The sequence below is a fragment of the Salmo salar genome, chromosome 15, assembly GCF_965601325.2.
Source record: "Salmo salar chromosome 15, fSalSal1, whole genome shotgun sequence".
In the NCBI taxonomy this organism is placed as follows: domain Eukaryota; kingdom Metazoa; phylum Chordata; class Actinopteri; order Salmoniformes; family Salmonidae; genus Salmo; species Salmo salar.
In genome coordinates, this window is record NC_138305.1 from 80,560,389 (window position 1) to 80,586,211 (window position 25,823).

Below are 25,823 nucleotides of genomic sequence, written 5' to 3' on the forward strand. Positions count from 1 at the left end.
AATATAAACATTCACAAATTCACCTTGGCCAAGGTGAGTTTGCTCCACTCCTTTCCCACTCATAGCTCTTTGTATCTTATGAAATTGCGATATCTTGTGGCCATCTGGTGTTAGCGCAGACAATCGTCATCAAAAGACTAAATTCAGCAATTTCAAATGTACGTACAGTATGAAGCATCACAGAATATGTATGGTTTATCTGTTTGATGTCTTCAAATACTGTGATTTGACATATAATATCACATCTAACTAATATAATGTATTTATTCTTCCTTTCAACTCACTTACTGCAATATGTTTCCATTTACCCCTGTTACAGTATTTCATTGTGTTCTCTTTCAAATATAGTGTGCTCCACTGCCTCTGTCCCAAGATTCACAAGAAATTGGACAACTGTCATGATGATGAGACAATCGAGCCATCAATATGAACCCCCTATAAAGATGTAAAACTTTGTTATAAATGGGAAAACCATGACAGCATTAAAGAGTGACTGCTCATAAAAAGCAACCTTTTCATTTGAAAACGGCCTGTAACATTGATTATATGAGTCAGAAACATTTATTTTAGTGTCAAAATGTACTACAATGTGTAAATAGGAACATTTTTGTCATAAAGTAAGTCTCGTCAAAAACGGAGATTTGCAAGATGATAGGAAAAATGGTATGTCGTGCAATGAAGGCTACCATAACAGTTTTCCTTGGATGCGTTTGTGATGCGTTCAATGCGTTCAAGACAACTGGGAACTCAGAAAAACCTAAGTCAAGTCATGACGTCAGTGATCTTCATGTCGGCAAGTTCGAGCTCTAGAAAGAGGCCAGATTTCCCAAATTGGAATTCTGAGTACGATGACATTCAAAAAGATTTTTCCCAGTCACAGCTATTTAAAAAAATAAATAATTAGTTTCCAATTGTCCTGAACTGAAGGAAGTCGGAGATTTCCGAGTTCCGGGTTTTTTTGCACGCAACATTATTTCAATTCTGCCCACAGCTGGCAGTTAGCACCCAAGTAATCAGCAATTCTGAGCGCAGCTGCACACGACCCAGAACGTAATGCCCATGGTCATTTGGTTGGACATTTGATATAGTTAGGGACTATCAGTAGCCTAAATTACACAATATGCATGGGCCAATATGAAAAAATGTCAATAGTTCCACATTTCAATGACTTAAAAACCTCAAACAAATTTTAAATTGTAGAAATGCATATACAAATATAGAAAGCATTTAATGCGACAACTAAAAGATATACAACATGAAAACATGGATTTTAACATATAAACGCGGCACGCAAACAAATTATAAGATTTTTGTGATATAAGGAAATCAATCAATTGAAATTAATTCATTAGGTCCTAATCTATGGGTTTCACATGACTGGGAATACAGATACGTTTTTTAAATGTAGGGGCGTGGATCAGAACACCAGTCAGTATTTGGTGTAACCACCATTTGCCTCATGCGGCGCGACACATGGCCTTCACATAGAGTTGATCAGGTTGTTGATTGGGGCCTGTGGAATGTTGTCCCACTCATCTTCAATGGCTGTGCGAAGTTTCTGGATATTGGCGGGAACTGGAACACGCTGTCGTACTCGTCGATCCAAAGCTTCCCAAACATGCTCAGTGGGTGACATATCTGGTGAATATGCAGGCCATGGAAGAACTGGGACAATTTCAGCTTCCAGGAATTGTGTACAGATCCTTGCGACATGGGGCTTGTGCATTATAATGCTGAAACATGAGGTGATGGCAGACAAATGGCACGACATCGGGCCTCAGGATCTCGTCACATTAGCTTTGTGCATTCAAATTGCCATCGATAGAATGCAACTGTGTCCGTAGCTTACGCCTGCCCATACCATAACCCCACCTCCACCATGGCACACTCTGTTCACAACGTTGACATCCGCAAACCGCTCGCCATATACGCTGTCTGCCATCTGCCCGGTACAGTTGATCCTGGGATTCATCCGTGAATAGCACACTTCTCCAGTGTGCCAGTGGCCATCAAAGGTGAGCGTTTACACACTGAAGTCGGTTACGACGCCAAACTGCAGTCAGGTCAAGACCCTGGTGAGGACAACGAGCAGGCAGATGAGCCTACTGCCAAATTCTCTAAAACGACGTTGGCGGTGGCTTATGGTAGAGAAATTAGCATTCCTGGTGGACATTTCTGTAGTCAACATGTCAATTGCACACTCCCTCAAAACTTGAGACATCTGTGACATTGTGTTGTGTGACAAAACGGCACGTTTTTGAGTGGCCTTTTATTGCCCCCCCAGCACAAGGCGCACCTGTGTAATGATCATGCATTTTATTTTTTGTTGTTGTTGATATGCCACACCTGTCAGGTGGATAGGTTATCTTGGCAAAGGAGAAATGCTCAGTAACAGGGATGTGAAAAAATGTATACACAAAATTTGAGACAAATAAGCTTTTTGTGCACATGGAAAAGGGATCTTTTATTTCAGCTCATGAAACATAGGACCAACACTTTACATTCTGTGTTTTTATATTTTTTTAAGTGTATTTCACTCATATTGCAATTAATTATAGGTCAAATTTAATAGAAATCTGGAAAGATTGGACAGTTACTTTGAAGATCGACTTTACTGTTCTAATTACGTTAGTAGCCCGTTTATAACAGCATTATTAAGGCACCCTCAGATGTTTGTGGTATACGGCCAATATTCCACGGCTTATGGCTGTATCCAGGCACTCCGCGTTGTGTTGTGCGTAAGAACAACCCTTAACCGTGGTGTATTTTCCATACACTACACCTCCTCGGGCCTTATTGCTTAATTATACCAGGTCATTTAATGCTTAAAAACAAGATTATGAATAAGATATTTGGCTACAGAAGTGCCATTTCTTACCGATCTCTACAGCTTCCGTCCAAAAACAAATCCTTTGAAATGACATCAAAATATAGTGGAGGAGTTACTGGCTAGCTACAAGTGGCTAGCTTAGCTAACGAACTAGCTATATCGGGGCAAGCATGACCAGATGACACATCGATGAACCCCCACAGATTTGAAAACTGAGAAAGAGGTGGAGTTGGACTGTTTTTCGTGCCCAAAGTCGACCATTAAAGCTAATTTCCTGCAATTCAACACATTTTACCATTGTTTATAACGTGTTTTTTATTTTAAAGAAATCGATCTGGGGGAATCGACCTGTTCTGAATATTGGGGGTACATGTCCCCCCATCCCCTGTGGCATTTGTGCCCTCTGCTTTAACGTCAAAAATACCTCTGCTGACTGTCCCTAACCTTTGGTGCACTTGTCTCAATGCTTGCAGTGCTGTCTAACACTAGACATTACAGAGACAAGAGCTAGTCTCTAACTCCAGGGGGCGCCAGTCATAGCTCCATTTCCTCACCGCCTCACTCCCCTCCCCCTCCCTCCCAGTCTCCCTTCACTCCCTTCCGTTCTCCGCTCCCCCCTTCACTCCCTTCCCTTTTCACTCCCTCCCTCCCTCTTTTCCCATTCTCCCCTCCCTCTCTTTTTCTCCCTCTCTCCCCTTCCCCCTTGCTTCCCTCCCTCCCGTTCTCCCCTCCCTCCCTTTCTCTCTCTCGGTCTCCCTTTCTCCCTCTCGTCTTCATTCCTCACCTTCCTTCTCGCCTGTCTCCCTCCCTTTCTCACATCCTTCCCTTCCCCCCTCGCCTGCCTGTCTGCCTCCCTTGCTCCCCTCCCCCCTCGCCTCCTCCCCCTCTCTCGCTTAGTCTCCCTTCCTCCCCCCTCTCTCGCTCAGTCTCCCTTCCCCCTCAATCTGCTTAGCGCTCCTGCTGCTCACAGCACTGCAGATGAGGCCTCCACGTCCCCCAGTCTGCTAGGCCTCTCTTCCAGCCTCCCCCGCCTCCCTTCAACCTCCCCCTGCCACTCCCTCCCTCCCTCCCTGCTGCTCCTCATACCAGCATAGCAACACTGAGCAAGCCAGCAAGGGAGAGGGTGCTCTCTCTCTTTAGAGGGGCAATTTCGCTCCATTTTATATCCTTCCTACCAGGAGGCAAGTGACTGTCAGCCTGTCTATGGTATGGAACATAAGCACAATACACCCCCGCATTTGTAACATAATGATTTCCTCATCTATAAATGATCCTGACAACACAATCAAACAAAGGTAGTCAATAGGATTCAGTCATTGTGTTTTGGTTTGGCACCTGATTGATACACATTGGTGCGCCTCACCAATGGGTTAGCCTAATACATTCATTCTCTTCTGAGCCCAACTGTTGACTTCTCATCAACATCTCACCATTGGGTGCATTTAGTTCAGATACATCATTCTCCAGTCACTTTCACAGACTAGCATAGCTCATAGCCAAATAAAACAATTCACAAAGCATTGGAACCCCATATATTACAGACCTAAACCTTGTTTAGGATTCTCTATAAATACCTGCGATAACAGGATGTCACCACCAGTGACTGTTTGTGAGTTTCATTTGGAACACCTAACTTATGGTGCTACTTCTTGAAACAACAGTACATAGTGTCCATAAAGGGGTGTGTCACATGAAGGGGTGTGTCACATGAAAGAGAATAAGACAAAGGAAATGGGGGGGAAAAAAGGCAAGATTAGGAGAACTGTGAGAAGCACAATATAGCACTTTATTGTTCATAAGTGAAAAATGTAAAACAAAAACAAATACACAAATTGAAGATCACAAATTAAAACCCACAGAAAAGTAATTAATAGCAAATGCTCTCTCAGTTTCACAGGCGACAGCAAACATCCATTCTCGGGGGGAGGGGGGGGAATAAGTAAAAAGGTAGGTACATGAAAAGAGACAAAGCAAGTACAATCTAGACTACAAAACACTGAGCTACAGAGAACAGTTGAAATGCCCCTTTACTCTAACCAAGTGGGAGGATAAAGATATGAGAAACAGTTTCTTTAATAGAACCAAAGTTATACTGCAAATAAAAAAGTACAATCAATCAATCGTCAGCAAAGACCGAAAAACTAAAGCAATCGATTATGTTCATTTAAATTTGCATTTATATATAGATATATTATTTAGCAAAAATGTAATGGTTTTATTAAAAAAATAAACAAAAACATACAGAAAATACCAGCCACCAAAGCGACATCTATCGTCTAGCGAACCAATGTAGAACATAAGAGGCTAGCTTGTATACAGAAAGAATAGCTAATATTGTACGAGTACATCTACAGCAACTTCTCTCCAAACATGTCTAAAAGACTGTACAAATATACATGAGCTATTCCTGCATGACTAAATGAAACATTTGGGATAGTCTAGTTTTACTTCAAACCTAGTAACTTGTAATGACTCAAATGTTTTTGCCACACTGTAACTTGTGGCCAATTGGACAAGAATAAGTACTTATTTGAATTTTGTAGTAAAGTAAATAGAAGGCAACCCATTTCCTATCGTTTGGTGCATCTTCAGTGTTTCTTTTTTTTCCCCCTGGAGGAAAAGTTGAATCTTTGTTCACAAATCTTATGTCTCTCCTAACTACTTCTCACTGCAGAGCAGCTTCAATTGGCTTTTGACTTGACCAAACGCCATTGGATGGCTTGTTGAAGTGAAAAGGGAAGAAGCTCTCCTTAACACTCTCCCCTCGTGGTCCCTCATGTCACCATTGACCATTTCCAGCTCTAGAGTTCTGGTGAGGCAGAGTTGTTGGCATGGATCACATGTTAGTAACTTATCTGTGTGCGTGTTATTTGTTTATGTGTGCCTGTGTGTGTGTCCATTAGTCAGACCTGCTGCTTGCCGAGTTGGACACTTGTTTTTCCACTTTCCGAGTGTCCCAGTTTGGCAATAGCTTCCTTCCCTTTAACCTGTCTCTCCGGCAACGCCGAGGAGCCATATCCATTCTCAACATGACCCTCTTCTTCCTCCTCATCCTCCTCCTCTGACCCATCCTCCATATCCTCTAGGTCTGAGCTGGAGTGGGCTCCTGTCCCTAATACCTCTCCCTCTGCAGCCAGCCTGTCATTACCCGTGGAATTCAGTTCTACTACTCCTGTTTCATCATCCTCTTCGTCACCATCATCCGTTTCATCCTCATTGCTGTCTGAGTCAATAGCGATGGGTTCTGAGAGATACTGAGGCCCTCTCTGTTTTAAGGTGCTTTCGATTATCTTGTTTTGGTCACTCTTGGCACCACCGTTGGGCTGGGTGGTGGCACTGGCCCCACTGTCAGACCCTGTTGGCGTACCCTCCTGGTGTGTAGTACCATCGTTAGCCGCAGCTCTCTCCTCTATGCGCAGGATGGCCTGCTCAGACCGCCCGATACACGTCCTAGACGTCCGCCTCTCTACTGCCTCTCCACTTTCTTTGCCCTCAGACAAGCACTCAGGGTCAAAGGTCAGTTCGTGACTGAGCCGACTGACCTCCCGCATGTTGAAGCCCAGCAACACCTTGGCCTTCTGGGTCTCACAGTCCCGCGTGCATATCCTCCTGCGGTTGGTGAAGTGGCTGGAGATGTCAGACTTCCACAACCACAGACTGGCGGCTAGCTTCTCCACCTCCCTACGCATTGGGTAGGGTTCACGGTTGAAGTACTGCGTCAGGAAGGCTTTCCGCGCCTCGTACGACTCATCCTCGTGGCCTTTGGGGTCAAGGACCAGGTTGACAGGATCGTCTGGGTTCTCTACAAAAGCCGCAGAGCCCTCATGCTCTCCAGGCGCCAGCTTACGGCGCTTTGGGTCGTTAGGGTCACAGTTCTCAAAGCCAGCCCGTTTGAGGGCAGTGCCCTGAGCCTGGGAGACCCTGGGGGAGGGCGCAGGCCTGCTGTCTTGCCCGTTCTGGGTCTTTCCCACACCACGGCAGTGCACTAGGTGCAGTGTGATGGTGGAGGCAGTCATGTTGCTTGTGTACACACCCAAGCAGTGGATACATTTGTAGGTGAGTTTTTTCTCCACTGGGTGCACTGTTTGGATGACCTGGTGCCTCTCTCTCAAGTGGTGTGCCAGTGCATCAGAGATGGGGCCCTTGAGGATGGAGAAGCACAGCGGGCACAGAGTCTTGCCCACGTCTTTCTTGTACGGCACGGCCGCCTGAGGTGCACTCTTGGGAGGCGAACCATCTTCGGATTCAGAGGGCATCTTTGGGGGTTGGCTGGGCACTGTCCTCTTGCCAGTTTGTGTGGAAGAGGAGGCACTCTGGGCATGGAAGGCCACTGACTCCTCTGGTGCGTCTCTCATGTTGTAGGTGGTGACAATCAGCTGGACATTCTTGGGGTTGCCCTGCTGCAGAGTGAGGTCAAAAGTCAGAGGGGAGTCAGTGCGGGGCCCCACCGTCTCGTCCGGGTGGGACTGTCGCATGTGTGCCACAATTTTCTCCACGTCGTTGAAGGTGGCGCGGCAGTGCGGGCAGGACAGGCCGTGGATCAGCATGTGGTTGAGGAGAGTGTCACTGGGCAGGTAGCGGTTGCAGTACAGACACTTGCTGGTGAAGTTGTGGATCTTCATGATGTAGTTGGCTACTGCAGGGACCTTCTCCGCCTTGTGCTCCTTCTCAAAGTGCGAGCTGTACACATTCTCAGGGAACAGCTCGTTGCAGATAGTGCAGATCTTCCACTTCTGGGTGTAAGATGTGCCCAGGACTGAAGTGCCCCCCTTCCCCTTGGCTGTGACTGAGGCCACCGTGGTGGCAGCTGCCTGGACCCGGGAGTTCAGCTGGGTGGGCTTGAGTGTAGACGAGGAGGAACTCACCACTATGGGGCTCCGCAAGCCACCAGGGAGGTTCTGTTTGGCAGCCTGCGAATGCTGGGGCACAGAGACCTGTGCATTGCCAGGTAGAGTGATTCTCACCTGCTGCCCACCTATAGAGAAGGACTGAGTGGTCCCACTCTTTAACCCAAAAGCCCCCTGCTTCAGGTGAGACCCAGACAGGAGTCCCGTTGAGCTTAGGCCTGGCTTTGGGATGACGATCCTGCTGAGCTGCTGGGTGGGAAGGGAGCGGACTCCCCCCACAGTGGTGGTCACCAGCTGACCTTTGGGTCCTACACCAATGACAGTCTTTTCTCCCGGCTTGGGGGATACCATGATGACAGGCTTGACCCGTGGCACCACCACGTTTGTGTGACCAATCATGGCAGTCACCTGGTAACCAATGCGCTCGTGGTCCTCAATAACATGCTGCACGAGTGCCTCATAGGTACGTAGCACAAAGAGGCAGCGCTTGCAGTGGATGGTGTTGCTGTTAGCATTGACATTGGTGTTGCTGCTGCTGTCTGTGTTCCCTGTGCCCGCACCTGCTGCAGCACCGTTAGGTGTGGTCTTTTCCTCAGGCTTAATCAGGTAGGGTGCGGCCACATGCTGAAAGTGTTCTCTGTAGATGTGCTTGCGCACCACGTTGTAAAGCGGGTCCCTGTAGGTGCACTTCTTGCAGTAGTACACCGCCTGCTCGATGCTCTCTCCAGGCCTCTTGCCCAGCTGCATGCCATCCTTTAGCCCCTGCATGCCTCCGGGACCCTGTCGCACCACGTTGTTGGGCATGTGGAACAGCTTGATGTGCGTCTCCAGGGTCTTCTTGTTCCCATTGTAGGTGCAGTAGGGGCAGTTAAGCAAGATGCGGCTCTCGAAGTCCTCGCTGTGGACATTGCGGAAGTGGCTCTTGTACGCCGAGAAGAACTTGGAAGAGAAGGGGCAGCCGGAACAACAGAAAGGCTTTGATCTGTAGTCCTGGGAGACAAGGGGAAAATAAGACGACAGTGGCAAGTCAGTTGTTGATGTTAATCAAATGTAAATGCATTGTTTATTGAAAATAAGCAGACACAATAACAATACAATGAACAGTGGGTTCCAGTGAGCCACTCACCTGAGCTTTGGTCAGTGAAGGATCCCACATACACACATCATCCCAGGTGGTGTGCTTGATGTAGAACTCATTAGGGACATAGTCTTTGTAGTCCTAAGGGGAGAGAATGACATAATCACAATTAATATATACATCAATAAAAACCAAGTCAGATAGAGGTGATTTGCTAGGAGGGGTTTTAAAGGCCACACCCTTTGGGAAAGTTATTATGGTTGTGGACTGGGCTTAATATAACAAACTGACAAAGTGATGGACATCATAAACGTGAGACATTTGACAACTCCTGTGTTGATGGCTGAAACAATGACTGATTGTTTAATGAGCTATTCATGAATGAGCTATTATTTCTTAAAGTTTGAAAAAACAGTGTGGTCAAAGGCATGATGCTCATTCACAGATAATAGTGAACTCCATGTGCTGCTCACCTCAATATGGTCTTTACAAAACTCCAGGCCGATGTCTCCCAGAACCCGCTTGACATTTCTTCTGGCTTTCCGTAAGCTGCCCAGGTTGTTGACCGGGAGCTGGAACATGCTGGCCACTTGGAGAAGGGAGGGACACAGGTGTGACTAATAGGTGAGGTCAGGTAGGTCAACATATGTACAAAGCATTGTTGTAGAGAGCAGAGTTCCGCAGACCCAACACAAAAACCTTAGTGTTACCCAGGGTGAACGAAACACACATCCCAAAGAATTACACTAGAGTGACATTAACATAATCACTGGAGTGACTAGTGCACCTATGTGCTACAAGAGAACTAGCTGTCTGTTAGCCACCTTTCGTCATAAAACCATCAATCATTTTCCTCAGCGGCATTACTCATCATGTCTATCCATAATGATCCTACCACCATCTTTATGTCTGTCTGGACTGATTGGTTTGTTATATATTCCAGTCAACGCTAAACAATCAAAACACTGCAGAATGGATTCTCTACTCAGGTCAAAGGTCAGATAGGACAAGATGCTTTAGTGACAAGCAGCATGAGACCAAACACTCTTCACCTATCCAGTGATGTCATAGCTCTAGTTGTATGTTCCTTAAGATGCAACTATGGTACAGTGCTGCTGAGCTGAATGCCGTCTGCCTGGCTGTCTGTCTGTCTGACTCCCTTGCTGGCTGGGCTTACTCCCTCCTATGCTTTCTCCCATCGCTTGTAGATGGCGCTAGAGGACAGCTCTGCCTCCATTATGTAAGGCTTCCATTGCTCTGCCTGCCCCCTTTTTGCAGCCTCTCTGCAATCACGGAATGGCGCCTCCTATTGAGTCAGCAGCAGAGCCCAACATTTACAATATGTCTGCAGTGTATTTTTGGGGGGAGGGGAGTGGGGGCTGGGTGGGTAGCTGGCAGAGAATAGCCACTCTCTACAGCTGAGGTGAGAGGAAGAGGAGGAGAGGAAGAGGAGGATAGCACAAAAGGAGATAGTCTATATTAGGCCTAATGGGTAAAATATAGACTACCTAAAATCTATAAGTGTGTTCTGTCCTCAAAGCATCAATGACGACATTCCCTCTGGTCACCATCAGATCCTCCAAACTCACATTGTTTACAAAAATAAAAGTTGATTGTATCAGTCATATCCTCTTTTAGCAAATTGTCACCTATGACCATACACACACCAAAAAGAAGGGAGTTGGCATTTAAGTAGAACACCTATCTAAATGACCTTAAGGTTAAATCAGGACCACCACATTGTTTCTCCTGATGGCCCTCACACAGGGACCATGGGAACATATGGTTAAATCAATAGAGTACCAGCATAAAACCAACCTCGAAGACCATGTTGACACCTTATATAAGTTGCTGGCAACATTATTTCAGATAGCCATTATGATAATTGTGAGGTGAATAACGTGAGGTGAGACTACTTAGCCATCTGACGTCACTTGTGTTTCCACATTCAAAATCAAATGTGCGACCTGCAGATCACAACTCCTTGTCACCTATACACACACGCTGTAGGCAAGTTGCTGAATGAGTCTGACTAACGTACCAGTTCGCTGCCAGCTAGATTATAACACCCCGGTTCAGTTATATTTTAAATAATGGGGGGGGGGGGGGGGGGGGGAAATACCATTACATTTGATAAAGGTCAAATGTGTCTATTAACTAGGAGTGACGTTAGAGGAGGTTACGAGCTATCGTCTCCCTCCTTCAATTTGGCTAAATGATGGCTTTGATTGAAGTCAATGATGAATATCGTATATGGCTATCTGGTCGACCAATGAAAGAGGATACTAATATTTCTTACACGATTAGCTACTACGTGTATCATACCTCATGGTTCTACACCTTAATAACGTCTGACTTGGTAATACTGTTACCAGAACGATAGCTGATTGCTTCCTCGCAGTATCTAGTCACCCACCACAAAGGGAAGCGCAAGTAAAACACAGCGAGCTAGCAGCTGCTACATGAGAGTACTAGAAAGGAGCTCCGCATGAGCTCTTCAGTAGGTGCTGATTTTGAGCGTTACTCGGTGCCCAAGTTTAGCTGGCCAAAAGTGGTACAATGTCACCGACAACTTATGATATACGGCATCATATCACTCCACGTAATATTGTTCAATTTGTTATCATCAAGACATAAAGCTTAAGTCTACATTGTTCGCCGACCTTAGCAAAGAACGAATAGCGGCAACGCATCATCGTAGTTAACCCTCCTAGCTAGCGATGTTGTATGAAAAGCGGAGTGACGAGTTTACCTGGTTTGAAATACGGTGGTCCCGTTGGTGTAAATGATTTCAATTACGAGAAACGGTGAGATAAATCGTTGGGCACTCACGTTCCCTCCTATTCCTCCAAATAAGCAGCCGGGAATAACCGCCTTGCCGTCTACTCTCCAAGCGGTCACACCACACCGTGAGGGAGCTCGACTCCTCTCACTATCCGACACAGAGTATCCTTCTCGGATGCCGGGGATGAAGTGCCGCTGGAACTCATTTAGCTAGATAAACATCGAAAATGCCCATTGCAGGAAAAGATAAAGTAGCGTTGTTTTAAATATTACGACGTAGTTACCCCTCATCCAAAACTGTGTAAACTCTGTGACTGTTTACTGATAATAATGCATACCCATCTCTTCCCTATAAAGACAATACACCCATCCTAGACTATAAACTGCCCTATCCAAAATGGCGCAATTGAAAGGGCGGAAGTGACATATGTTTGATTAGCATAAAAAGCTAATTGTGATATCAAAATGAGTCGAGACTTATAAAACTAAATTACTGTGTGGTAATCAAATGTAACCTCTTACCGTGCAAGACAGGCCTCAGAATTTGGTCTCGGTCGTTCTTCAACGTCTGTCAAAGTCTATGCCTGGGGGATTGGGGTAAACAAGCTCGATCTGCAATTACCAGATTGAACCAACAGGAGGCGCCCTCTAGTTGAGCGTGAACGCATGCGTTAGGACTAGCTACAACTGGCGCCCTCCCCTGCAGAGGGTCGGATGTATACAGTGCCTCAGTACTAACACAGTGCCTTTGCACTTGCCCAATGTCAGAGTGCTATGAGAACAGTAGGTGGCGCTGTTCTATGCTGGCACTTAACTCACCGGGACTACTTTCCTCAGAGACTGGGCAGCTACCAAGCCTGAGAGCATATTGTTCTCTGTCCATTTCAGCATGGGCCCCTTGGAGAGATTGGGGTGGGGGTGGATGGAGAGACCTCATCATGTGAATACTGGATTTCAATTGATTGGTGATAGTATGACATGGATAATATAACATGGCCTCGTTGGAGGTCTCTCAGCTTCTTGCTGTGCATGTATTGTCTTCCAAGTAGAGGTATTCTCGGGTTCGGACCCGAACGGACCTGAGGACAATCAGACCCGGACAGACCCGATCATTATTTAAAAGGGGGACCCGGACTCAAACAGACCCAACGACAACCAGACCTAGACCCATACCCAAACGGGTCTGGGTCTAGACCAGACCCATTGGGGCGGCATGTAGCCTAGTGGTTAGAGCATTAGACTAGTAACCAAAAGGTTGCAAGATCGAATCCCTGAGCTGACAAGGTCAAAATCTGTCATTCTGCCCCTGAACAAGGCAATTAACCCACTGGGCCATCATTGAAAATAAGAATTTGTTCTTAACTGACTTGCCTAGTTAAATAAAGGTAAAACAAAACAAATTGGACCTGAGTGACAAAAAAAATGTTTATCAGCCAAGTTGCTCTTCTGGTTAATGAATAGGTCTTTATATGCTGGCTAGGCCTTCTATATGTCAATACATTCACCTTATTAGTGTAAAATAAATATGTTACAGGCAAGTGGTCACCAACCTTGTCTAAATCAAGCTTTTATCCAAAGCGAGAGCACTTTGAGTCAAAATGCAAGCCGAGACCTAACGCTCAGATTTGTTTTACAAACATGACTTAAAAAAACGTAAGCCTATGCAATATTAACCAATTAAAAACAGTTACAAAGCAATGAGGTATGTGTAGTAGGCTATAGGCCCAATACATAATCAATGCATATTGGCTATGCTTAAATTGCCCTTACAATGTTGTTCTTTTCAGACCATTTTGCAATTATATTTCTGGACTGATGGCCTGCATCTGATGGTCAGTCTGAGGGAAGGGAGGGAGCAGCGGTGAAGCTGCCTCTCACCCGAATCACCGACACTGTCCCTTCGCTGTATTGGTCGAGTCTCTCTCTAGTCATTGTTTAAAAGTTTTGAAATCTCACATCAACTTTCCTGTGCATTCAAGGCTTCATTTTTCAGTCTATGGAGAAAACTGTGTAGATACAGTGATCTGAGCTATGTGATTGGCCAGTGGTAGGCCTATAACTGCACTTGATTTGCTCTTTACTGGGTAGGCGAAGTTCTACCTTCAGACACATGAAATGGTTCAAAATGGGAACACTTTGCCTTCCTGGCACTTGGGCTGTTCAATCAAGTCTACCTACTGCCAACAGTGCAAAAAAACCCAATACAAAACAGGAACCAAGGCTTTATCGTTGGGGTTTTATTAACAGAAATGTTTTGTAATCGACTAGGAATTCCATGGAGATCAGTTGGTGACCACTGCTCTAGGCTATGCAGAGCCGTGGTCGGGTACATTCGAGTCTATCAGCTGTACTTACATACATTACCTTCAGAAAGTATTCACACCCCTTTACCTTTCCCACACTTTGTTGTGTTACAGCCTGAATTTAAATGGATTAAATTGAGATTTTGTGTCACTGGCCTACACACAATACCCCATAATATCAAAGCGGAATTACATTGACTTCAGAAAGTATTCATACCCTTTGACCATAAGGAAGTAGTTTGGGGGTAGGGGTGCTGTTATATTTTTCCGGAGACTTATTTGTCAACGGCTCCACAGATGGCTATCTCGGTCTGCTAATTAAGGACTAGTAAAGGGTCAGTGCACTACTTTGGTGATTATGATTTTATATTTAAATATATACAGTACCAGTCAAAAGTTTGGACACACCTGCTCATTCAAGGGTTATTCTTTATTTTTACTATTTTCTACATTGTAGAATAATAGCGAAGACATCAAAAGTATGAAATAACACATATGGAATCATGTAGTAGACAAAGAAGTGTTAAACAAATCAAAATATATTTTATATTTGAGATTCTTCAAAGTAGCCACCCTTTGCCTTGACAGCTTTGTACAGGCTTGGCATTCTCTCAACCAGCTTAATGAGGTAGTCACCTGGAATGCATTTCAATTAACAGGTGTGCCTTGTTAAACGTTAATTTGTGGAATTTATTTTCTTCTTAATGCGTTTGAGACAATCAGTTGTGTTGTGACAAGGTAGGGTTGGTATATAGAAGATAGCCCTATTTGGTAAAAGACCAAGTCCATATTATAGCAAGAACAGCTCAAATAAGCAAAGAGAAATGACAGTACATCATTACTTTAAGACATTAAGGTCAGTCAATGTGGAATATTTCAAGAACTTTGAAGTTTCTTCAAGTGCAGCTGCAAAAACCATCAAGCGCAATGATGAAACTGGCTCTCATGAGGACCGCCACAGGAAAGGAAGACCCAGAATGACCTCTGCTGCAGAGGATAAGATCATTAGAGTTAACTGCACCTCAGATTGCAGCCCAGATAAATGCTTCACAGAGTTCAAGTAACAGACACATCTCAACATCAACTGTTCAGAGGAGACTGCGTGAATCAGGCCTTCATGGTCGAATTGCTGCAAAGAAACCACTACTAAAGGACACCAATAAGAAGAATAAACTTGCTTGGGCCAAAAAAAACAAACAATGGACATTAGACCGATGGAAATCTGTCCTTTGGTCTGATGAGTCCAAGAGAGATTTTTGGTTCCAACCGCCTTGTCTTTGTGAGACGCAGAGTATGTGAATGGATGACCTCCGCATGTGTGGTTCCCACTGTGAAGCATGGAGGAGGTGTGATGGTGCTTTGCTGGTGTCACTGTCAGTGATTTATTTAGAATTCAAGGCACACTTAACCAGAATGGCTACCACAGCATTCTGCAGCGATATGCCATCCCATCTGGTTTGCGCTTAATGGGACTATCATTTATTTTTCAACAGGACAATAACCCAACATACTTCCAGACTGTGTAAGGACTATTTGACCAAGGAGAGTGCTGCATCAGATGATCTGGCATACACAATCACCCAACCTCAACCCAATTGAGAAGGTTTGGGATGAGTTAGACCGCAGAATGAAGGAAAAGCAGCCAACAAGTGCTCAGCATATGTGGGAATTCCTTCAAGGCTGTTGGAAAAGCATTCCTCGTGAAGCTGGTTGAGAGAAAAATATAGGAAAATGTAGAAAAACCCTTGAATCAGTAGGTGTTCTAAAACTTTTGACCGGTAGTGTAAACCCACCAAAATGTGAAAGTAATGAACAGAAAGCAGTTAATCAATCTACAATAATACATAGGAAGAAGCTTGATGCTTCAACATCTTTATGTATGATTGGAGATCCATCTGAAGCAGAGGCAGTGAAGATTGAATATTTTAATGTATTACTTTCTGTGCTTTGACTTGTCAATAATCAACTACTCATAGAAAGGAGCATAGTCTGTCCATTTCCCCTACTCTCATTTTTATCAGTGACATACTGGAATTTCGCGAGGTCCCCCCCCCACCCCCACCCCTGAGAGAAAATGTTGCTGTTTTAAAGCAAATTTGCTTCAATTCTACACATTCTGCCATGGGGCTGAGAGAAAAATATGCACTTTTATAGCTAATCTTATGCTATTCTATACATTGTGCCATGAGAGTGAGAGAAAATGTTGCCGTTTTAAAGCAAATTTCCTGTAATTCTAAACATTTTGCCAGGGCTTATGAAGTGTTCATTTGCTTTCTGGGAGGCTCCCTGAGTTTTAGGGGTGCCCCAACCAAAATAAAAGTTGGTTTGATGCTCCCTAAATCTTGGGGGCCCCCGCCTCGCGTGGGCTGCGGGGGTGCGTCCTACGCCACTGATTTTGATGTAGGTTAATTACTGCACTAAAGGCCATGACTGAAAAACTAAAAAGCAGTGCTGAGTCCAAACCTAGAGCATCATAAATCATGTTGTCGCGAAGAGAGTAAGCAGTCCTTTCAGGAACGACACTATTTCATTTCCTCCCAGTTTAGACTCCCCATAAACACGATCCACAAACGAAATTGGAACCTGTTTGGAAGAAGGAAAAATATAGTTTAAGGGATAGATTGGATTTTGGCAATGAAGAGTCAGATGAACTTCAGGATACCATTTTTATGTATCTGCCTCCAGTATGTAGAAAGTTAGAGGTAGTGTTCCCATATACTTCCAGTCATTGCGCTAACGCTAGTTAGCAACTGTACACTAGATAGCAACTTCCTTCAAACTGCACGCAGAGACATAAAAATGGTATCCACAAGTTAATCAGGCTGTGGGAAAGTAGATAAAACTGTCTCTTTAACTAAGCTACATACAACCTATTGACATGATAAACAGAACTTAATTTATTTGGGTAAAAACATATACAACAGATGTATAATGTATTCCCATAGGATAGCGCTTAAAAGTATTAATTAAAACACTGTGTCCAAATGTGGTCCTCGACAGTAAAAACAAATAAAACATCTCATGATTAAGAAACTAAACAAAATTACACAAAACCCACAACACAAAAAACACACAAAGGGTTAAAAGGCCTCACCTCTCCAATGGTGTAGTTCAGCTGTCTAGCACGGACAATCATCTCCATCTGAAAGACGTAGCCTTTGGACACACACCTCTCCACCAGACTCTCCAGTACCTCCTTCTTGTAAAGCCTGAGAACACCATGCATAAAAAACAAAACAGTGAGATAACACAAACTGGCACACTGATAAAGGAAGATGTACCTGTATGTAAGTACAGTTGAAGTCAGAAATGTACATACACCTTGGCCAAATACATTTAAACTCAGTTTTTCACAATTCCTGACATTTAATCCCAGTAAAAATTCCCTGTCTTAGGTCAGTTAGGAGCACCACTTTATTTTAAGAATGTGGAATGTCAGAATAATAGTAGAGAGAATGATTTATTTCAGCTTTTATTTCTCTCATCACATTCCCAGTGGGTCAGAAGTTCACATTCACTCAATTAGCCTTTAAATTGTTTAACTTGGGTCAAACGTTTTGGGTAGCCTTCCACAAGCTTCCCACAATAAGTTGGGTGAATTTTGGCCCATTCCTCCTGACAGAGCTGGTGTAACGGAGTCAGGTTTGTATGCCTCCTTGCTTGCACAGCTTTTTCAGTTCTGCCCACAAATTTTCTATAGGATTGAGGTCAGGGCTTTGTGATGGCCACTCCAATACCTTGACTTTATTTCCCTTAAGCCATTTTGCCACAACTTTGGAAGTATGCTTGGGGTCATTGTCCATTTGGAAGACTCCTTTGCGACCGAGCTTAAACTTCCTGACTGATGTCTTGAGATGTTGCTTCAATATATCCACATAATTTTCACTCCTCATGATGCCAACTATTATGTGAGGTGCACCAGTCCCTCCTGCAGCAAAGCACCCCCACAACATGATGCTGCCACCTCCGTGCTTCACGGTTGGGATGGTTTTCTTCGGCTTGGAAGCCTCCCCCTACGATCTTTGTCCCCATGTGCAGTTTCAAACCATAGTCTGGCTTTTTTCTGGCGGTTTTGGAGCAGTTGCTTCTTCCTTGCTGAGCGGCCTTTCAGGTTATGTCGATATAGGACTCGTTTCACTGTGGATATAGATACTTTTGTACCTGTTTCATCCAGCATCTTCACAAGGTCCTTTGCTGTTGTTGTGGGATTGATTTGCACTTTTCACACCAAAGTACGTTAATCTCTTAGCGGTAAGACGGCTGTGTGGTCCCATGGTGTTTTATACTTGCTTACTATTGTTTGTACAGATGAACATGGTACCTACAGGCATTTGGAAATTGCTCCCAAGGATGAACAAGACTTGTGGAGGTCTAACAGTTTATCTGAGGTCATGGCTGATTTCTTTTCATTTTTCCATGATGTCAAGCAAAGTGGCACTGAGTTTGAAGGTAGGCCTTGAAATACATCCACAGGTACACCTCCATTTGACTCAAACTATGTCAATTAGCCTATCAGAAGCTTCTAAAGCCATAACATCATTTTCTGGGGTTTTCCAAGCTGTTTAAAAGCACAGTCAACTTAGTGTATGTAAACTTCTGACCCACTAGTATTGTGATACATTGACTTATAAGTGAAATAATCTGTCTGTAAACAATTGTTGGAAATATTACTTGTGTCATGCACTAAGTAGATGTCCTAACCGACTTGCCAAAACTATAGTTTGTTAACAAGAAATTTGTGGAGTGGTTGAAAAACGAGTTTTAATGACTTCAACCTAAGTGTATGTAAACTTCCGACTTCAACTGTCGGTGTGATTACTGTGCCTGCTGTTCTTCACACCTATTTACATTTAGCCCCTTACCTGAAGCTGCCAGTCAGGTCTGATGCCCCAGGTCTCAGCAGCACCTGTGTGACATAGTTCGCTCCCCGACTGTTAGAGAGGGAGGGACACACACAGATGAGAGTTTAATACTTGCCTTCTGTATAAGCAGAATAAATGACAGCCAACAACCTACACTACTAATGTCCTTGTTTTTCAAAGAAAAGCACATTTTTGGTCCATTAAAATAATATCAAATTGATCAGAAATACAGTGTACAGTCGTGGCCAAAAGCTTTGAGAATGACACAAATATTACATTTTCACAAAGTCTGCTGCCTCAGTTTGTATGATGGCAATTTGCATATAGTCCAGAATGTTATGAAGAGTGATCAAATGAATTGCAATTAATTGCAAAGTCCCTCCTTGCCATGCAAATTAACTGAATCCCCCAAAAACCTTTCCACTGCATTCCAGCCCTGCCACAAAAGGACCAGCTGACATCATGTCAGTGATTCTCTCGTTAACACAGGTGTGAGTGTTGACGAGGACAAGGCTGGAGATCACTCTGTCATGCTGATTGAGTTCGAATAACAAACTGGAAGCTTCAAAAGGAGGATGGTGCTTAGAATCATTGTTCTTCCTCTGTCAACCATGGTTACCTGCAAGGAAACACGTGCCGTAATCATTGCTTTGCACAAAAAGGGCTTCACAGGCAAGGATATTGCTGCCAGTAAGATTGCACCTAAATCAACCATTTGTCGGATCATCAAGAACTTCAAGGAGAGCGGTTCAATTGTTGTGAATAAGGCTTCAGGGCGCCCAAGAAAGTCCAGCAAGCGCCAGGACCGTCTCCTAAAGTTGATTGAGCTGCGCGATCGGGGCACCACCAGTACAGAGCTTGCTCAGGAATGGCAGCAGGCAGGTGTGAGTGCATCTGCACGCACAGTGAGGCAAAGACTTTTGGAGGGTGGCCTGGTGTCAAGAAGGGCAGCAAAGAAGCCACTTCTCTCCAGGAAAACATCAGGGACAGACTGATATTCTGCAAAAGGTACAGGAATTGGACTGCTGAGGACTGGGGTAAAGTCCTTTTCTCTGATGAACCCCCTTTCCGATTGTTTGGGGCATCCGGAAAAAAGCTTGTCCGGAGAAGACAAGGTGAGCGCTACTATCAGTCCTGTGTCATGCCAACAGTAAAGCATCCTGAGACCATTCATGTGTGGAGTTGCTTCTCAGCCAAGGGAGTGGGCTCACTCACAATTTTGCCTAAGATCACAGCCATGAATAAAGAATGGTACCAACACATCCTCCGAGAGCAACTTCTCCCAACCATCCAGGAACAGTTTGGTGACGAACAATGCCTTTTCCACCATGATGGAGCACCTTGCCATAAGGCAAAAGTGATAACTAAGTGGCTCGGGGAACAAAACATCGATATTTTGGGTCCATGGCCAGGAAACTCCCCAGACCTTAATCCTATTGAGATCTTGTGGTCAATCCTCAAGAGGCAGGTAGACAAACAAAACCCCACAAATTCTGACAAATTCCAAGCATTGATTATACAAGAATGGGCTGCCATCAGTCAGGATGTGGCCCAGAAGTTAATCGACAGCATGCCAGGGCAGATTGCAGAGGTCTTGAAAAAGAAGGGTCAACACTGCAAATATTGACTCTCTGCATCAACTTCATGTAATTGTCAATAAAAGCCTTTTGACACTTATGAAATGCTTGTAATTATACTTCAGTATTCCATAGTAACATCTGACAAAAATATCTAAAGACACTGAAGCAGCAGACTTTGTGGACATGAATATTTTTGTCATTCTCAAAACTTTTGGCCACGACTGTAGACATTGTTAATGTTGTAAATGACTATAGCAGCTGGAAACGGCTGAATGGAATATCTACATAGGTGTACAGAGGCCCATTATCAGCAACCATCACTCCTGTGTTCCAATGGCACGTTGTGTTAGCTAATCCAAGTTTATCATTTTAAAATGCTAATTTATCATTCGAAAACCATTTTGCAATTATGTTAGCACAGCTGAAAACTGTTGTGCTGATTAAAGAAACAAAATATCTGGCCCTCTTTAGACTGGTTGAGTATCTGGAGCATCAGCATTTGTGGGTTTGATTATCAAATCAAAGTTTATTTGTCACATACGCCGAATACAACAGGTGTAGACCTTACAGTGAAATGCTTACTTACAGGCTCTAACCAACTGTGCAATTTCTAAGTTAAAAAAGGTACTAGGTGAACAATAGATAAGTAAAGAAATAAAAACAACAGTAAAAAAAAAAAAAAGAGTGAAAAATAACAGTAGCGAGACTATATACAGGCGCCGGTTAGTCGAACTGATTGAGGTAGTATGTTCATGTAGATATGGTTAAAGTGACTATGCATATATGATAAACAGAGAGTAGCAATAGCATAAAAGAGGGGTTGGCGGGTGGTGGGACACAATGCAGTTAGTCCGGGTAGCCAATGTGGGGGGCACCGGTTTGTCGGGCTAATTGAGGTAGTATGTACATGAATGTATAGTTAAAGTGACTATGCATATATGATAAACAGAGAGTAGCAGCAGCGTAAGAGGGGTTGGGGGGCACACAAAGCAAATAGTCCGGTTAGCCATTTGGTTACCTGTTCAGGAGTCTTATGGCTTAGAGGTAAAAACTGTTGAGAAGCATTTTGGTCCTAGACTTGGCACTCCGGTACCGCTTGCCATGCGGTAGTAGAGAGAACAGTCTGACTGGGGTGGCTTGGGTCTTTGATCATTTTCAGGGCCTTCCTCTGACACCGCCTGGTGTAGAGGTCCTGGATGGCAGGCAGCTAAGCCACAGTGATGTACTGGGCCGTACGCATTACTCTCTGTAGTGCCTTGCAGTCGGAGGCCGAGCAGTTGCCGTACCAGGCAGTGATGCAACCAGTCAGGATGCTCTCAATGTTGCAGCTGTAGATCCTTTTGAGGATCTGAGGACCCATGCCAAATGTTTTTAGTTTCCTGAGGGGGAATAGACTTTGTCGTGCCCTCTTCATGACTGTCTTGGTATGTTTGGACCATTCTAGTTTGTTGGTGATGTGGACACCAAGGAACTTGAAGCTCTCAACCTATTCCATTACAGCCCCGTTGATGAGAATGGGGGCGTGCTTGGTCTTCCTTTTCCTGTAGTCCACAATCATCTCCTTAGTCTTGGCTACGTTGAGGGATAGGTTGTTATTCCGGCACCACCCGGCCAGGTCTCTGACCTCCTCCCTATAGGCGGTCTCATGGTTGTCAGTGATCAGGCCTACCACTGTTGTGTCGTCTGCAAACTTAATGATGGTGTTGGAGTCGTGCCTGGCCACGCAGTTGTGGGTGAACAGGGAGTACAGGAGGGGACTGAGCACGCACCCCTGAGAGGCTCCAGTGTTGAGGATCAGCATGGCAGATGTGTTGCTACCTACCCTGACCACCTGGGGGCGGCCCATCAGGAAGTCCAAGATCCAGTTGCAGAGGGAGGTGTTTAGTCCCAGGATCCTTAGCTTAGTGATGAGCTTTGAGGGTACTGTGGTGTTGAACGCTGAGCTGTAGTCAATGCATAGCATTCTCACGTAGGTGTTCCTTTTGTCCAGGTGGGAAAGGGCAGTGTGGACAGCAACAGAGATTGCATCACTTGTGGATCTGTTGGTGCGGTATGCAAATTGGAGTGCGTCTAGGGTTTCTGGGATAATGGTGTTGATGTGAGCCATTACCAGCCTTTCAAAGCACTTGGTCCACATGGGTGTGGACGTAAGTGCTACGGGTCTGTAGTCATTTAGGCAGGTTGCCTTAGTGTTCTTGGGCACAGGGACTATGGTGGTCTGCTTGAAACATGTTGGTATTACAGACTCAATCAGGGACATGTTGAAAATGTCAGTGAAGACACCTGCCAGTTGGTCAGCACATGCCCGGAGCACATACACTGGTAATCCTAATGGCCCCTCAGCCTTGTGAATGTTTACCTGTTTAAAGATCTTACTCACATCGGCTACGGAGAGTGTGATCACACAGTCGTCCGGAACAGCTGATGCTCTCATGCATGCCTCAGTGTTGCTTGCCTCAAAGCGAGCATAGAAGTGATTTAGCTCGTCTGGTAGGCTCGTGTCACTGGGCAGCTCGCGGCTGTGCTCCCCTTTGTAGTCTGTAATAGTTTGCAAGCCCTGCCACATAAGACAAGCGTCGGAGCCGGTGTAGTACGATTCAATCTTAGCCCTGTATTGACGCTTTGCCTGTTTGCCGGAGTTCCTCTGTCCAGTGTCTGTGTTCTTTTGCCCATCTTAATCTTTTCTTTTTATCGGCCAGTCTGAGATATGGCTTTTTCTTTGCAACTCTGCCTAGAAGGCCAGCATCCCGGAGTCACCTCTTCACTGTTGACATTGAGACTGGTGTTTTGCGGGTACTATTTAATAAAGCTGCCAGTTGAGGACTTGTAAGGCATCTGTTTCTCAAACTGGACACTCTAATGTACTTGTCCTCTTGCTCAGTTGTGCACCGGGGCCTCCCACTCCTCTTTCTATTCTAGTTAGAGCCAGTTTGCGCTGTTCTGTGAAGGGAGTAGTACACAGCGTTGTACGAGATCTTAGGTTTCTTGGCAATTTCTCACATGGAATAGCATTCATTTCTCAGAACAAGAATAGACTGATGAGTTTTAAAAGAAAGTTCTTTGTTTCTGGACATTTTGAGCCTGTAATCGAACCCACAAATGCTGATGTTCCAGATACTCAACCAGTCTAAAGAAGGCCAGTTTTATTGCTTCTTTAAATCAGCACAACAGTTTTCAGCTGTGCTAACATAATTGTAAAAGGGTTTTCTAATGATAAATTAGCCTTTAAAATTATAAACTTGGATTAGCTAACACAACGTGCCATTGGAACACAGGACTGATGGTTGCTGATAATGGGCCTCTGTACGCCCATGTAGATATTCCATTAAAAATCTGCCATTTCCAGCTACAATAGTCATTTACAACAAAATGGACAAAAAAAGTAGCTTTTCTTTCAAAAACAAGGACATTTCTAAGTAACCCCAAACTTTTGAATGGTAGTGTAGATGTAGCAGACGGGAGTGTGCCCCTGCAGTCACCTGATGAGTTTCCTGCGCAGGTCCCATCCGTATACGCCCCCATCTCCTCTGTATCGGGTGCCTGACACAAGGTCATACCCGCCTTCTCTCTGTTTCCTTGGAGACAAACACATTCACATCAGATACTTGGTAACAGACGATCATATGGTAGAGATGTAGATTGCTAGCAGAAATACTATATTCAGAATTCTATGTTCTACATTTTCCCCAAAAATATGCACATTCACATTTTGCGATGAATTAAAATAGATAGACTTACTTTATGAATTCTGGAATAAATTTAGGCTGCAAGGAAAGATAAAATTATGTATTTTAGGATGTAAGCATTCAAAGGATTCCATAAAAGATTATCCTGGCAATGAAGCATTTTGATACAAATATCCAACCAAGCAATGTAACACCACAAGTAACCTCCTGATTAGAAAAAGGGACTAGAAAATAGCCTGTTCTTGGAAACATTTTTAAATTGTTATTATTGTATGTACAGGGTCCGGTGCCATTATCCCAACCTGCTTCTCTGATACTGTATTGTCCAGATATACAGGAGATCCACTCACATGATGGGAGAGGTCTGCATCCATTATGAAGACATAGTTCCCTCTGGCATGTTTAATGCCATGGATGTAGGCAGTTCCTGAATGCAGAATTAAAAGGACATTACCTGACATGTGTACCTGAGATAGTGTTCAATAACACGGTGTTCACTCCGATGAATGAGTATGTGACACTTACCTAACCCTAGTTTCTTTGCTCTTGGTCGAAGGAGCTGAAAAATAACCACAAAGAGCAGAGAGTGAATTAGTGTCTTGCTATGCCAGCAGTGAATGCTAAAGTATATAAAAAAAATAACAACTCATCTATTAAATTCACTTACTATCTTGTCCTCTCCGTATATCTTCTGCAGTTGTTCTGCCACCTCAAGTGTCCCATCTGGACTTCCATCATCAATGACAATAATCTCGTAGTCGTATCCACTGTGAATAAGTAAAAAGACGTTTCAAACCATCACACAACAAATGCTAATCTGACATTGGATGAAAACAATGAGCACCATCATAGTTCCAGTTACAGCTTGAATTTCAGTCAGTCTTTCAAATATGCACACACACACACACACATAGGCACACACACAAATCAGAGGGTATGTCATTAGCTGAAATAATCAATGAGCGGCTGGTAATCACAGCAAAAGATGGGTGGGTATAATTTGTGGAACGTTCCATCAACTTAGTATATACAAAGTTGTATAGCGGCAGAATAAGATACCGGGTAGGGAATGGGCTATTTAATACGTTTTTCACTCACCGCGTTTATTCCCGAAAAATGTCTGTTCTCACTCTGGTAGCCTATGGACAAACATTAGGGAATAAGCTACGTGGTGAGTTGATGCGTATTTGGCAACTAGTTAGCTAGGTGAATTGATCATGCTACTTTGGATGCGTTGTTTGTTGGCAACCTAATACTTTAGAAGTTTTTGGAACAGATTCCTGTTGGAATGTTCCACAAATTATACTCACCCGCAACAGTTTGCAAAAGTAAGCCATTGACTATCCCAATGAGGGCTGTCCCCTCTTGGAAAATCTGATTTTAGTGACAGCTCATCACTGACATCTTGTCACACACTCTGGACAACATAACCTGAAATGATCTACCTTTCACCGAAGTATTTTACCAATAGCCACACAATAAGCGGTAGATTCTCTCGTTCATTGTAAGTGGGCAACAACACCGAGTATTTATCACCACCTCCCCGGCTCTGCTGTGAACCTTTTCGGCTTGCCATGTTGGTTAGAATGTTGTTGAGCCGGATGCGGGTGCGTTGTAAAATATTGACCCCTGCAACAAATTCTTCAAAATTTGGTTCCTAATATTATACATACCACTAGGTGCCGCCACATACAGTAGTTATAAATATATTTGACTGTACGGGATTTCTTCTTCTTCTTCTTCTTCTTCTTCTTCTTCTTCTTCTTCTTCGGCATTGGGTTGGCAGATCGCATCCAACGTTCAATGTGCATACATCACCACCGGAGTGTGAGGCCAGTCACAGACTAACTACA

General features: G+C 44.2%; 2 protein-coding genes across 4 annotated transcripts; both read right to left on the reverse strand.

The window, feature by feature from the left end:
* Positions 1–4,595: 4,595 nt before the first annotated feature.
* On the reverse strand, positions 4,596–12,204 carry adnpb (activity dependent neuroprotector homeobox b). Of its 3 annotated transcripts, none has more exons than XM_014145957.3 (4): positions 12,062–12,204; positions 9,229–9,344; positions 8,804–8,896; positions 4,596–8,667 (listed from the first exon to the last, which is right to left on the reverse strand). In XM_014145957.3, the coding sequence occupies exons 2-4, from the start codon at positions 9,334–9,336 to the stop codon at positions 5,734–5,736; spliced, it is 3,135 nt and encodes a 1,044-aa protein (XP_014001432.1). In that variant the 5' UTR covers positions 9,337–9,344; positions 12,062–12,204; the 3' UTR covers positions 4,596–5,733. The 3 variants fall into 3 exon arrangements, with proteins under 3 accessions (XP_014001432.1, XP_014001433.1, XP_014001431.1); XM_014145958.3 differs by lacking the exon at positions 12,062–12,204 and adding an exon at positions 11,588–12,028; XM_014145956.3 differs by lacking the exon at positions 12,062–12,204 and adding an exon at positions 11,508–12,028.
* Positions 12,205–16,028: 3,824 nt separating this feature from the next.
* On the reverse strand, positions 16,029–25,594 carry dpm1 (dolichyl-phosphate mannosyltransferase subunit 1, catalytic). Its single transcript, XM_014145955.3, has 9 exons — positions 25,416–25,594; positions 24,638–24,737; positions 24,496–24,529; positions 24,321–24,397; positions 24,023–24,048; positions 23,764–23,859; positions 18,705–18,773; positions 16,937–17,051; positions 16,029–16,425 (listed from the first exon to the last, which is right to left on the reverse strand). Exons 1-9 carry the CDS (start codon positions 25,544–25,546, stop codon positions 16,321–16,323), a joined length of 753 nt encoding a protein of 250 aa, XP_014001430.1. The 5' UTR covers positions 25,547–25,594; the 3' UTR covers positions 16,029–16,320.
* Positions 25,595–25,823: the final 229 nt, after the last annotated feature.

Coding starts and splice junctions, on each gene's coding strand:
- adnpb (XM_014145957.3), bottom strand. CDS start 9,336: ATGTTCCAGCTCCCGGTCAACAACCTGGGCAGCTTACGGAAAGCCAGA. Junction 8,897..9,228: donor TTTGTAAAGACCATATTGAG/GTGAGCAGCACA, acceptor CTCTCCCCTTAG/GACTACAAAGACTATGTCCC. Junction 8,668..8,803: donor CTTCACTGACCAAAGCTCAG/GTGAGTGGCTCA, acceptor CTTGTCTCCCAG/GACTACAGATCAAAGCCTTT.
- dpm1 (XM_014145955.3), bottom strand. CDS start 25,546: ATGGCAAGCCGAAAAGGTTCACAGCAGAGCCGGGGAGGTGGTGATAAA. Junction 24,049..24,320: donor ATGCAGACCTCTCCCATCAT/GTGAGTGGATCT, acceptor CTTTCCTTGCAG/CCTAAATTTATTCCAGAATT. Junction 17,052..18,704: donor GACCTGACTGGCAGCTTCAG/GTAAGGGGCTAA, acceptor TGGTGTTCTCAG/GCTTTACAAGAAGGAGGTAC.